Here is a 13332-nt window from a genome sequence, read left to right as displayed (position 1 = left end):
ACCTTGGCAGGATCCACTTCTATCCCGTCCCCTGAGACGATGTGCCCTAGAAATGGAATCTGATTCAGCCAAAAGTCACACTTGCTAAATTTGGCATACAACCGATGATCCTTCAATGTCTGCAGCACCGTGATCAAATGCAAGCGATGTTCTTGGTGATTTCGAGAGTAAATTAATATATCGTCAATGAAGACGATAACAAACCGGTCCAAGTAAGAGTGAAATACCCGATTCATCAAGTCCATAAATGCTGCTGGGGCATTAGTAAGTCCAAATGGCATAACTAGGAACTCATAATGCCCGTATCGGGTTCTAAATGCTGTTTTGTGCACATCCTTCTCCTTTACCTTCATCTGGTGATACCCTGATCGCAAGTCGATTTTTGAAAACACTGTTGCTCCTTGTAACTGGTCAAACAGGTCATCGATCCTGGGCAATGGGTACTTGTTTTTGATTGTCACTCGATTCAGCTCCCGATAATCAATGCACAGACGCATAGTCCCATCTTTCTTACGTACGAATAACATCGGTGCTCCCCATGGTGACACACTTGGTAGAATGAAACCCTTGTCCAGCAATTCCTGCAACTGTTCCTTCAACTCTTTCATTTCGGTAGGCGCCAATCGGTATGGTGCTTTTGACACCGGCATAGTCCCCGGTACTAGTTCTATTCCGAACTCCACCTCCCGATTCGGAGGAAGTCCTGTAACATCCTCTGGAAACACCTCTGGAAAGTCTCGTGCTATATCCACTTCCTCCAAACTTGGTCGTCGTGCCTCCGATTTAACCGAGATGTGGACTAAAAGACCCTTACATACCTTGCTTAGCATTCTTCGAGCTTTACACATGGAGATCATGTGGGGAATGGCCAGTTGTGAAGCTGCTTGAAAAATGAGGAGTTTTTCATATGGTAGCTTCAACTTAACCGTCCGTTGTTTGCAATCTATAACTGCCCCATGCTGAACCAGCCAGTCCATGCCAAGGATCACATCAAACTCTGTCATTCCCAACACGATGAACCTTGCGCCCACCATATGGTTTTGCATCATCATCTAACAATTCTTTACCATCCTGTTGCTATGCAATTCCTCCCCCGATGGTAATAAAACACTATATCCCGCAACCATTTGTTCAGGTATAATGCCCAGTTTTGTGAGATAGGTCTCAGATATAAAGGAATGTGTAGCTCCGGAATCTATTAATGCATGGGCTGGAATATTGGCAACATAAATCATACCTGTGATAATAGTCGTGTCCAGATCCACCTGCTCTTGTGTCATCGCAAATACTCTCCCTTTGGTTGGCTCCCTGAGCAGTGGGCATTCCCTCGCGAAGTGTCCTGACTTCTTACACATAAAGCACGCATCTGTACTTGTTAAGCACTGCCCAGCATGAATCTTCTCGCACTTGGAACAGCGAACCTTGTTTTCGACCCTGAAACCAGTGCCTTCAGCTGCTTGTGTCTTCTAAATTTGCTGACGCGGCTGTGCTTGCTTAAACTGCTGCTTTCCTAAATTCTGACCAGGAATTGTCTTCTTCTTCCCCGGCTCCTGCTGATCCCGTCCCTGATAACTCAGTCTCTTGTTCTGAGCTTCCTTGATCATGTCATTTCTGTCTCTTTCGGACATCAGTGCCTGGTCAACGGCTTCTCGGAATGTGGTGACCCGACTCAGCCTGACATCATGGCGAATAGCCGGCCTCAAACCTTCTGTAAAGTGCTTCAGCTCCTCGACTGGTTGGCTGGTAATCATAGGTATGAAATAGCGTCCTCTCTCGAATCTCCTGACATACTCCGCCACTGACAAATCTCCCTGGCGAAGCTCCAAGAATTCCCGTGCCAGCCGTGTCCTGTTGTCAACTGTGAAATACTTTCCATAGAATACCTCCTTAAAATCAGTCCAAGTCAAGGTAGCCAGATCTACAGTCAGCCGCGCACCCTCCCACCATACTCGAGCATCATCCCGGAGCATGAATATCGTACACCTGACTTTGTCCGCATCTGTGAGCTGCATGAAGTCAAATATCGTCTCTAGAGACCGAATCCATCCCTCTGCAGCGATCGGGTCCGTGGTGCCTTTAAACTCCGTCGGTCCAAGCTCCCGAAACTGCTTGTAGACCGGTTGCGTGCTAGGTGCAGAACGTCTGGGTGTGCTCCCCTGCTCCCTAGCCTGCAGTATTTGTTGAATTTGTTCCCCATGAATGCGGTTCTGTTCATGTAGGAGTGCTGTAAGTCCTTCTAGGAACTGGTTGTTCTGACCACCCATCTCTCCGTTGTTGTTGTTCCTTCTCCCAGCCATAACCTGTACATTTCCGATTTAATCTCATTTATATCCCATAATTACATATCAATATATCAATCATAGTATGACTAAGTTATCACTTTAAATACAAAACTTAAATAACGTAGATCTTACAAACTTGTTGGCTGAAGTAGTCGAGTTCCTGACGAGATGGCTGACGCATGTTGTCCCTTAGGAGTGTGGCTCTGATACCAACTGAAACATCCCGTAACCAACCCTCAAATTTTTATTTTTTTTAGTGCATCACCCACCAAACACAAACCAAGCGTATACTTATGACACAATATCAAATCAACATTTTATTTTATTGGAAATAAAACCCAACATTTCTCACAAAGTATGACAATAAAATTTCAAATCAAAACCCTTGACCTCTCCGAAACAAAGACCCTTCCCGTGAAGCACCTAACCTCAGCACTCCTAATATCCGGACAACGTCATGCGTCCATCTCGCCTCCTCGCCTACTCCGTCCGTAGGCCCTCCGCCGTGTCCGGCGACACATCCTCACCTGTAATGTAGGCATCATGAGTCTACAACCCAGCAAGTATAATCTCATGTGATGGAACATGATATCCAAAAAGTAGTAGAGATAGGAGTTAAACGATAAAATCATATTTAAAAAGGGTTGTATAAAAGAGAAGGAAGATGCGGTAAATAAAGTTCCTACACAGCTAAATAAGATGAATATGTCACATATCCGGTAACCACAATTAGAGTCAGTCAATCCAGTCCCATGATCCTAGAGGTACCTCCTAGAAAACATGCAGTCATATAGCCGAAGCTAACATAAATTCCAGTATCAGTCAAGTTTGGATGGGCCCTCCCCGGAGCTCATCCCGGGTCACCCATCCCGTACTGCTACCATATATGCACATATTCAACCAACTAGCCACATAAAACTTATTCTACCCATATGTATATAGAGACATAACATTAGCTCCATTCATTAAATTCTATATTGTGTCCGTTTACCTTATTCATTTGTATCCACAACACAGTCATAACATAAATTCTAATCCATTAAGTTCAGTAAACATGTAAATTACAATATTCAATCTAAACATAACATAATTAAAAGACAAGCAACTATAAAGTCCATATAAATTGAGGAAACTGATATATAGCAACCAAAGCTAGCTACAATAGACTAAGTGCTTTAAAGAAATGAAATCATTACCCATGGCGATTATCCATCTAGAAGGAATCAACACAAAATTTTTGACACTAAATGCAAACTACTCAATTTAACAGTTCTTTCTATGAATTCCCTACCAAACCCGTGTCCACACAGAAAAAGTCTAACAGCATAATTCTCCAACAAACAAAGAAACTTGCTATCAAGTCTACCCAACTCCAGATGTAACACGAAAAACATAAACACAATAGAGTCAGTTGAATCCCTAACACATACAGAAACGAAACAACCAAAATCTCCACCGAGCGAAACAATCCAAACAAGCCCACAAATCCCTCACACCAACCTCTGAAACGAAAAGTTCACAACATCTTTCCAAATTCCCAAATCAAAACATGTAACCGTTAACATACAACATAATAAGGGTATCGGATAGATCTGTCCAAAGATTTCAAAGAGAAAACAGAACCGCAGAACTCCCAAAAACCAAGTCCAGATCCTCATGAAAAACCCTATCCAAATCGAAAACTTCATTTAGAGCTCAAATCGCACCATTAACTCTATCTAACATTAAAACAAACAAGTGTCATGCAGTCTGTCGCACAACAAACAAATCCCCATTCATCACGAAAATCTCAAAATTCAACCTCGATTCAAAACTCATCGAAAGCTAACAAACCTTCAGCCGAATCCTCAAACCAAGACACAGCTCCACAGAGACAAAGCTAGTCCGAAACATTCACAAGAAGAAACGATCGAAGGCATCCACAAAAAAAAACAATCGAAGCATAAACAAATAAACCAATCAGTACGTCTCCAAGAGAATCTCATCCCAAAGACCACAAGAAGAAAACCGTCGAAATCCTAACCAAACCTCACCCTTCCTAGGTTCTCCACCCCTCCATACCTCACAGATCTCAGGCTATCACCGTGAAATACACTTGCCTCCACTCGTCCTCGCGTTGTGCCCCGTCAGCTGTGGCGCCGCCTGCGAAGCTCAGCTAGGCAGCAAAATGGCTCGACGAATAGCTCTGTCGACTCGGGAGAATGGAAAGAAAAGAAGGGTCGGCGGAATCGGCAAGGAGATCTGACGAGGAAATGAACAGTGAGCTCTTATAGTTAGGTCATGTTCACATTAGGTAGGGGAAATTAGGGTTAATCATCTCCTAATTACATAAAGTACCATATATTTTCCCTAAACTTCATTTCCTATTTCCCCTTAATCATATTGGCCAAGTACATTTAAATTCCGAAAGAAAAACCCTCAGAATTCCTAAATTTTCATAATTTTATTTCCCTTTATTAACGCTCGTGTGATCCTAATGAGTTATATATATATATATATATATATATATATATATATATATATATATATATATATATATATATATATTATGATCTATAGTAAGCTTCTTAACCAACGCTTAGGGAGACCTTACAGAAATGGGAGCACATCACTATAGATTTTTTGGTGGGATTGCCTAGGACACGACGAGACCAAGATGTGATTTGGGTAATCGTTGACCGATTAACCAAATCCACACACTTCTTAGTGATTGCATGGTATTTCGTTGAGTATTATATCAGATAGAGACCCACGGTTCACGTCCTGATTCTAGCAGAGTCTGTAGTAGGCCTTGGGCACACAGCTCCGTTTCAGTATAACTTTCCGTCTGCAGACAAATGGATAGTCAGAGCGGACCATTCAGACTCTAGAGGACTTGCTAAGGTCTTGTGTTATGGATTTTGGAGGTAGTTGGGAGGACCACTTGTCATTAGTAGAGTTCGCCTACAACAACAGCCATCATTCGGTTATCCAGATGGCACCATTTGAAGCGTTGTATGGTAAGCCTTGTCGGGCACCCACTCTCTGGGAGGAGGTTGGGGAAGCTCAGCTGCTAGGACCTCATAGAGCTCAGCAGGAGGCAGAGTTGGTCCGCATTATCAGACGAATGATATCAGAGGTGCAGGATCGCCAGAAGAGTTATGCTGATCGAAGACGTAGACCCTTGGAGTTCTCTACAAGCGACCATGTATTCTTGAGAGTTTCATCCATGAAAGGGGTGAAGAGATTTGGCCTTCAGGGTAAGCTAGCTCTATGATACATTGGACCTTTCCAGATCTTGGAGAGGATAGGAGCAGTAGTTTATCGTCTGACGCTACCATCGGCTCTGGAGACATTCATGATGTGTTCCATCTGTCTATGCTGAGGAGATACGTAGCCGACCCAGCACATGTTCTGTCAGATATATCAGTTCACATTAAGCCTGATGTTACCTACGAGGAGGTTCCTATATGGATTTTGGACCACAAAGAGCGTCAATTACGGAACAAGACTATCCGGCTGGTTAAAGTCAGATGGTAGTATCATTCTGATGAGGAGGCTACTTGGGAGCTCGAGGATACCATCCAAGCTCGATACCCCCATCTTTTCACTTGAGGTATGTAGGTTAATTTCCGTTAAGCATTTATACTATATATTTATTGTTAGTACTTGCTGATGGTAATAACAAAAATTTGGGAGACTAAATTTTTATTAGTGGGGGAAAATGTAAAATACGACACCTAAATAAACCTTAAGGGAATTTTTAAAAAAAAATTGAGAATTTTTCGGAGCTCATATGACGAGTTTAAGGGGATCAATTATTGGGCTACGGGAAAACCTGTTTAAGATACCCATTTAAACGAGGAAAAGTTTTATTGTTCTTTCTTTTTTCCTTTTCTTTTTCTTCTCCCGTCGCCGTGTCGTGCCCCATTTCTTCTCCCCTTTTCTCTTCCTCTTCGTCGCCGAACCCGATCGCCTTCCCCTCTCCTCTCCCGATTCTTCTCCGCCACGAATACACCTCTTCCCGTTTGTGCCCTAGCCTCTCCACGTGATTTCCCCTCTCATCCGCCGAGCCACCGCCAACCACCTCGCTTTTGGCCCCCATCGCGCCGAGTAGTGGCCATTGGGCATCGTCGCCGACGGTTCTTCCCTCGTGCTACTGCCTCCGCTCCTTTCTCCCTCATTGTGGTCATCTCTCCGTGGCAACTCTGTGCCCTAGCTTCCGTTCCACCTTCCGTTTTTCCCTATTGCCGACTGTTGGCTGTTTTCCCTTCTGCCATAGCGCCGACCACCTTCTTCTCTGCCCAAGATTTCCTCCAGCCGATTCTCTCACCGCTACCCTCTTCTCTAGTTCACCACCACAACAGCTTGGGACTTCATTGGAGAGGAGGTTACGGACCTAGTTTGGGTAGGATTTGGTTGGTATTAGGTTAATAAGGATCGGATTTCATGTTCTGTTTGGATGTTGAGATTGTTATGTGACCGAGCATTTTTGTCCCTTGCTCACCAGGGGTATCCTGCTATTGTATCCCAATCTGATAGTGGGGTCTCTTGGTTTCCAACAGTTACCCTTCTCTGACAGCAGCATCCCTAGCTGTGGATCAATAGTAGGGGCTGTGAGTTGAGGTAAGATACTTAAATTAGGATGATTTAGGTTTTTAGTAGTTGAGTGAATCATGAATTGCCACTAGAATTAATTTAAGTATAGATTTAAATCTAAATGGAATAATTAGGGTTAGGGAAACTAGCCTTAGTTGAACGTGGAGTTATAATTCATTAGGGTTAAAATGTTGGATCTAATCTAAGCTTCGAGTTAGATCCGATTTATTTAGTTAATTGAGATTTAATGAATGAATTAGGGTTCCAAGTAAATAAGAATTTGATTTAGCTATTTGATAATTGTGGGAGTAGCTAAATTAAATGTGTTGTTACAGGACTCTGATTTGTGATGAGCTGCCTTACGTGGGATTACCTTTGGCACGCACTTTATTGGATACGGGTATCTTGACTTATCTTTAAATATTGTCATTTGATATGCATAGTAGATTTTAACGAGTAGTAATGATTATGTTCATATCTGCATCGGTATGTCACTACTTGTTACCTATTGCATGCTTGGTTTTGCTTACCTGTTTTACATTCATTATCTTCTTGATTATTTATGCTCATAGTGGTAGTGACATACCATGACTTATGATATACTGGACTAGACATTTACCATATCTTACATGTGTATCCAGATCTTCTTATTTGATCCATGTATTTTTAGGTACATATTTTATGGAGGTAGATATGGTCAGGATCTTTATGCTTAGTGTCATGCACTATCTTGCATGATTGCATGCTGAGTGATTGACAGCTCCATTATTGTTGAGCTCATCGTTAGTTACATGGATCTGCATATACAACCACTCATGGGTTAGTGGTATATCAGGGAGGGTGTGTGGCAGTTTGCTTTGTCAGTACTCCGCTGGTTCGATCATGGATAGCGTGATGCAGTGTGGTAGCACGACAGGGATCCCTCCTCTAGACTGTCTCAGGGAGATGAGAGCATTGAGCTCCCTCACTTATGATTTAGGGTAGGAGGATAGGTGTACTCTGATAGCATCCTGTCCACTCGGTCACTCAGGAGCAGTGATGGCAAAGTACACAGTTGTCATAGTCCTACCCACTCGGTCTCACCATCGTGTGTGAGATGGGTGACTGGCGTCAGGGGTGACCATGTCATTTGCATCATATGCATGATTGTATTTATTACTTGTGTTTGCTGCACTTTATTGCAGTATATTTAGTGGATGCATATGATTGACATGTATATAGGGACATGTTATTTTCGATCTAACGACCTTATCCTGATAGGAGGTCCTGGTGAGTACAGATTCTCCCTTTTCCTATAGTTTTGCATTATTTCCATTATTTCAGGAGACTGTACACATATTTGTTACTGTTGGTTATTACTTACTATACATGTCAGCTTGATACCCGCTGAGTTCTTGGACTCACCCCGTGGTTTTATTTATTCTATTTCAGGTTGAGACCGTCAGGAGGTTCCAGTCGCTAGTCCCCCACCACTTGTCGCAACGAGTTTTAGTTTCGGACATTAGGTTTCCTTGTTATGTATTTTTATATACTTGTGATGTAGGGTTATACTCGAGGATTTTTATCAAGTGTCCAAGCACTTGTTGCTTCGCCTCTACGAGAAAATTACTCACAAAATCCATAAAAATAGTAAACTTACAGAAACTTATAGATCTGAAACATTTTAAAAAAAAAATAAATACAAAACATGTACACGATTCGTACGTGGCTCTGATACCACTGTTGGGACTTTCGAGCCGCAAAAATCGCTTTTTGTGTTGCGGAAACCTCGAAGTCTTGCCACGGATCCGTGCGAAGATAAATAAAAAAAAATCATGTACATGTTTGTTTATCCTAAATCTACCTTAGATCTACATGATAAGAGTGTTACCCTTGTCGCGATGCCCTTCGCTTATCCCGCTCATCCAAACGGTTACCGGATCTTGTAGAGTGTCAAGTGTACACTCCTCTACATGTATCCACATAGACAAAAGGTGGAGAAAAATCACTTAGAGTATGCTATCACCCTTGAATGGTTTGGCAATGGAGGAGAGGGAGAGATCAAGAGAAGAGAGGAGGAAGAAGAAGAAGTTACAACAAGCACACTTGCTTGCACTTATGTGGCTGGCCACATAAAGGAGGGTTTTAAACCTCCATGTAATACCAAGAGTCATGACTCTTGGTCTTCCTCATGAGGTGGCACACTATGATGTAGCCTTGATGATATGGAACACCATCATTGGCCGGCACCATGCCAAGTCACAATGAGGTGGCATTTGGTCAAGTCAAACTTGACCCTTCATCTTCCCTCTCAAGTCAAGTCAAACTTGACCTTTTTTATCTCCCATGGTTGATCAAATCTAATCATTGATTTAAGTCAATTTAATTTAATGAATCTCTATTCATTGGTTTAAATTGACTCAATAAATCATAATCTAAATTAGACTCATTCTACACATGAATCAAATTGAGTCCAACTCAATTAGTCTAATTTGGATTACTCTTAATCCAATTTGGTTAATTACATGAACCTAATCCTCTTGGTCCATCATATGAACCTAATCTCCATCTAATTGCCCTTTGTGTGCGACCCTATAGGTTCTTGTAACGTTGGCAATGCTCCTAAACTCATTTAGAAACATAAGTAATGAGCGGTATCTAGCAACACATCATTACTACCCAAGTTACAAGAATGTTGAGATCCAACATCACCTTTGTGACTACTAATTGTGACTCTCACAATATATGATAATGTCCTTCTATCCGTGACACCTAAATTGATCAATTGAGGTATAGACCGTGTCATCCTCTAATCAATTTATGTCTTGAACTCCAAGTAGACTCACTCTAATCAAATGAGCTCAATATCTCATATTGACTCATTTGGGCATGGACATGCACTTAGTGGTCTCACTCTATCAAGAATCATGATGTCACTCCCGTCATATAGGAGGGATAGATCCTATCTACATCACTCACATCCCTCCGCATAATTTATTACATACCCAGTAGTCGCCTTTATAGTCCACCCATTTTCGGGTGACGTTTGACGAAGTCAAAGTATGCAACTCCTTATGTAGGGAACCATGGTGACTTCAGGTCCAAGGACTAATAGTCATACTAATAGTCACATGAGAAAGTATATGACACTCATATAACGATCCATGATATTTTCTCGTGGCGGGCCATTCAGTATACATTCTCCAATGCATACCCATGTGTCAACTTGATATCTCTATATCCATGACTTGTGAGATCAAGTCATCGAGTTGACCTACATGCTAATCTCATCGTATTAACATTGTCCCTGAATGTTAATACTTGACTATGAATGATTAAGAGTAGTGTTCTCTATATCATCTCATTATCGATTCAATCAATCTATTGATATAGATAAGAACTTCGACTCAAGGACGCTATTATACTTAGTTATTTGGCACCAATATAAGTAAGTATAATAACCATAAAGAAATTCTTTTATATATATATAGGAATATGATACATCATGTCCATACAACAATCATCATATGATTGGCTCTAGGGCTTTCACTAATAGTGAGGATGGTTGCCGGGGATGTGGATGCTGGGTTGACTACACGTGGGTGCCCTCTGCTCTGCAATATAACAAATGTCAGTGCTGAACCTGGGAAGAGGTCCCCGACGATGACCCTCCGACGCTCAATTCAGTCACCGGAAAATAGAGAAGCGAAGCAACAGTAAGCATAAGTGTGAATAATGAATAACGCGTACCCCCGCCAATGCTTAGACCCCCCCCCCCCCTTTATATAGAGCTCTTGTAGCTCGCGAGCTCGCTTTCCAAGATGAGCACGCTTTTCCAAGTTTCCTATGAGAAGACCATACAATAAAGTGTTCCTGACACCATACCTTAATAGGGCATGCACATCTTTTGACAAGACAGTGAAAACTTCCACCGTATGATCCACCTGTTAACCTTGCCACTGTCAGTGGCACTAACACCCAGAAGGATATGAGAGCAATCCACTGTTTAGCCGAGCAAGGGTAGCTGCTCGGCCAAGCTTAAGTCGCCCGGTAGCATATGCTATTTGGCCGAGCAGAGTAGCCGTTCGACACGACGTTGTTCCGTTCGGGGAGAATCCGCTACTCGCCGATCGAGGGTAGTCACTCGGCCAAGTATTCCAGCCATAAGAACCTACTACCTGCCGAGTGGGTAAGCCGCTCGGCTGGCCCTCGCTCTGATCGGGCTTCCTTGAAGAGTTTGTTACTGCCCGTTCGGCTACCACGGACAGACTCGTTGACTGCCTAAGCTACTTCTTTTGACTTTGACCTCCATGTTAGTAGTCATCGTCATCTTTGACTCGTGTTGGATGGGCCCCTCCTCCTTTACCATCACATCATGAAATATAATTAGTTGCCATGTTAAAATATGAAACTTGATCGTATGTAATAATGTTTGGATGAAAAGAATTTAAATCATCACTACTTACTTGCTTTCTTCTATTTACAGGAACACACATTGGGCTCATAATGGGTGAGTGCTCTTGACATTTTAATATTGTATTCTTAGAAAAAAAAAATTGAGAAAATAATTTCTACATAATTAGTTCCTTGGAAGAAACATAAATTACTAATTCTTTCTAAAAAAAATTCTTTTTAATGAGTCTTTCCTTTTCAGGAGGATGTATAGGTGGACTTATAATTGTATTGGCAAATCTTCTTATATTGTACATTTTAAGAAAGTCTACAAAGGATTAAGAGACACATTTTAAGGTAGAACAATTTCTAGCAATATAACCGGCTCGCTACTCTTTCTCTAATATTAGAAAGATTACAAAGAGGTTTAAAAATAAGTTGGGGCAAGGTGGATATGGAAGTGTGTATAAAGGGGAAATGTCAAATGGTATCCAAATAGCAGTTAGATGTTTGAGAGTTCAAAGGGGGACGGCCAAGAATTCACGTTGCAACCATTGGAATTAACGTTGTTCGCTTGTTGGGGGTTTGCTCAGAACAGTCTAACTCATGCTCTGATCTATGAGTTCATGCCAAATGATCTTTGGAGAAGTATATTTTCTCAAGACAAGACAAAAGGCAGCAAACCATTGAGTATGGAGAAATTGTTGGACATTGCAATAGGCATTGCACGAGGCATTGAGTATTTACATCATGGAACAATGCATCCTGCATTTTGATATTAAACAACATAACATTTTATTGGATTATGAGTTAAATCCAAAGATTTAAGACTTTCGACTAGCTAAACTTTGCTCAAGGGAGATTAACAATATTGTGACAATGACGGTTGTCAGAGGTACAATAGGGTATATTGCTCCTGAGATATATTGTAGGAATTTTGGAATTGTGTCATATAAATCAGACATCTATAGTTTTGGCATGTTGTTACTGGAGATGATAAGAGGCCGAAAAATTTTTGATCCTAAAATAAAAAGAGAAACTGAGATTTATTACCCAGAATGGGTGTATGATCCACTAACTGAAAGACAAGATTCGGTATTGACAATAGAGATGGAACAAAAAAAGATAAAGAAATATTAAAGAACCTCTCTGGGTTTATGGTGTATTCAATGGAGTCCAACCGAAAGAACTATCATAACTAGAGTTCTTCATATGCTAACTAGGAGCTCAAAGGAAGTGCACATGCCTCCTAAACCATTAATATGTCTAACATTTAAGTTCTCTCCTCCTTCCTTCCGAGTTACACATGCCTCCGGGATTATGGTGGAGTGGTAAGATATCCAAGTTATCACTCAGATATTTATATTTGTAGGATTTTTTCCTCCAAATAGGGTATGCAACCAAAAGATGTTGGGCTTCTAGACCATCGATCCGCCTCAAGTGCTTCCCGATTTACTCTGATAATCAATAGAAAAATTCTATAGGGCCTGACCGATCATCCAAGGCTTGCTGGATTTGTCATGTTTTTTACACATGCAATGTGATCATGTTTAAATTCAGCTATTGGGAGTGAACGTATTCACCTTTTACCACTATGTTTAAATTCAACTGTATGATATAATCCTTGAAATAGTATTGTCATTTATCCTATGGATATTTACAAGACATCATGTATATCATATCTATGGCTCTATAATTATTACCTCACACTTTACAGATTTGGATTCATGGTCGATGATCATCAAGACAACTAAAGTCAATGAGATTATCAAAGCTTAAGAAATTGTTGCAGTATTGACAAAAAAAAAAGATTTAGTTAAGAGGATCATATACTTTAGTCTATTCACATGAGAAGATATAGAGAATTCAGAACAGGTAAACAATCTCAATTTTCACCAATACCTGATTTTAATTCGGTAAAGTTGAAAGGGAAGCCTTTAGGTTGGAAATTATGGAAGCCTTGAGAGAGATGACTCCACCGAAAGCGCCAGTACGTCCCATGGACTTCATCCAAAAGAACTGATACGTAATTATACAAGTGTGGAACGTATATTTCTCTTTTATGATTAAGTTAATTATAGTATTTTGGTGCATGATTTGA

General features: G+C 41.2%; 1 protein-coding gene across 1 annotated transcript; it reads right to left on the bottom strand.

Moving 5' to 3' along the window:
- Nucleotides 1-1466: 1466 nt before the first annotated feature.
- On the bottom strand, nucleotides 1467-2463 carry LOC122013715. Its single transcript, XM_042569947.1, has 2 exons — nucleotides 2419-2463; nucleotides 1467-2300 (listed from the first exon to the last, which is right to left on the bottom strand). The coding sequence occupies exons 1-2, from the start codon at nucleotides 2461-2463 to the stop codon at nucleotides 1467-1469; spliced, it is 879 nt and encodes a 292-aa protein (XP_042425881.1).
- Nucleotides 2464-13332: the final 10869 nt, after the last annotated feature.

The sequence above is a fragment of the Zingiber officinale genome, chromosome 8B (genome assembly GCF_018446385.1).
Source record: "Zingiber officinale cultivar Zhangliang chromosome 8B, Zo_v1.1, whole genome shotgun sequence".
Lineage (NCBI taxonomy): Eukaryota > Viridiplantae > Streptophyta > Magnoliopsida > Zingiberales > Zingiberaceae > Zingiber > Zingiber officinale.
Note: the sequence above shows the minus strand (reverse complement) of the source record. Positions and strands in the feature narration are given on the sequence as shown.

Coding starts and splice junctions, on each gene's coding strand:
- LOC122013715 (XM_042569947.1), bottom strand. CDS start 2,463: ATGCGTCAGCCATCTCGTCAGGAACTCGACTACTTCAGCCAACAA. Junction 2,301..2,418: donor TCGACTACTTCAGCCAACAA/GTTTGTAAGATC, acceptor GGAAATGTACAG/GTTATGGCTGGGAGAAGGAA.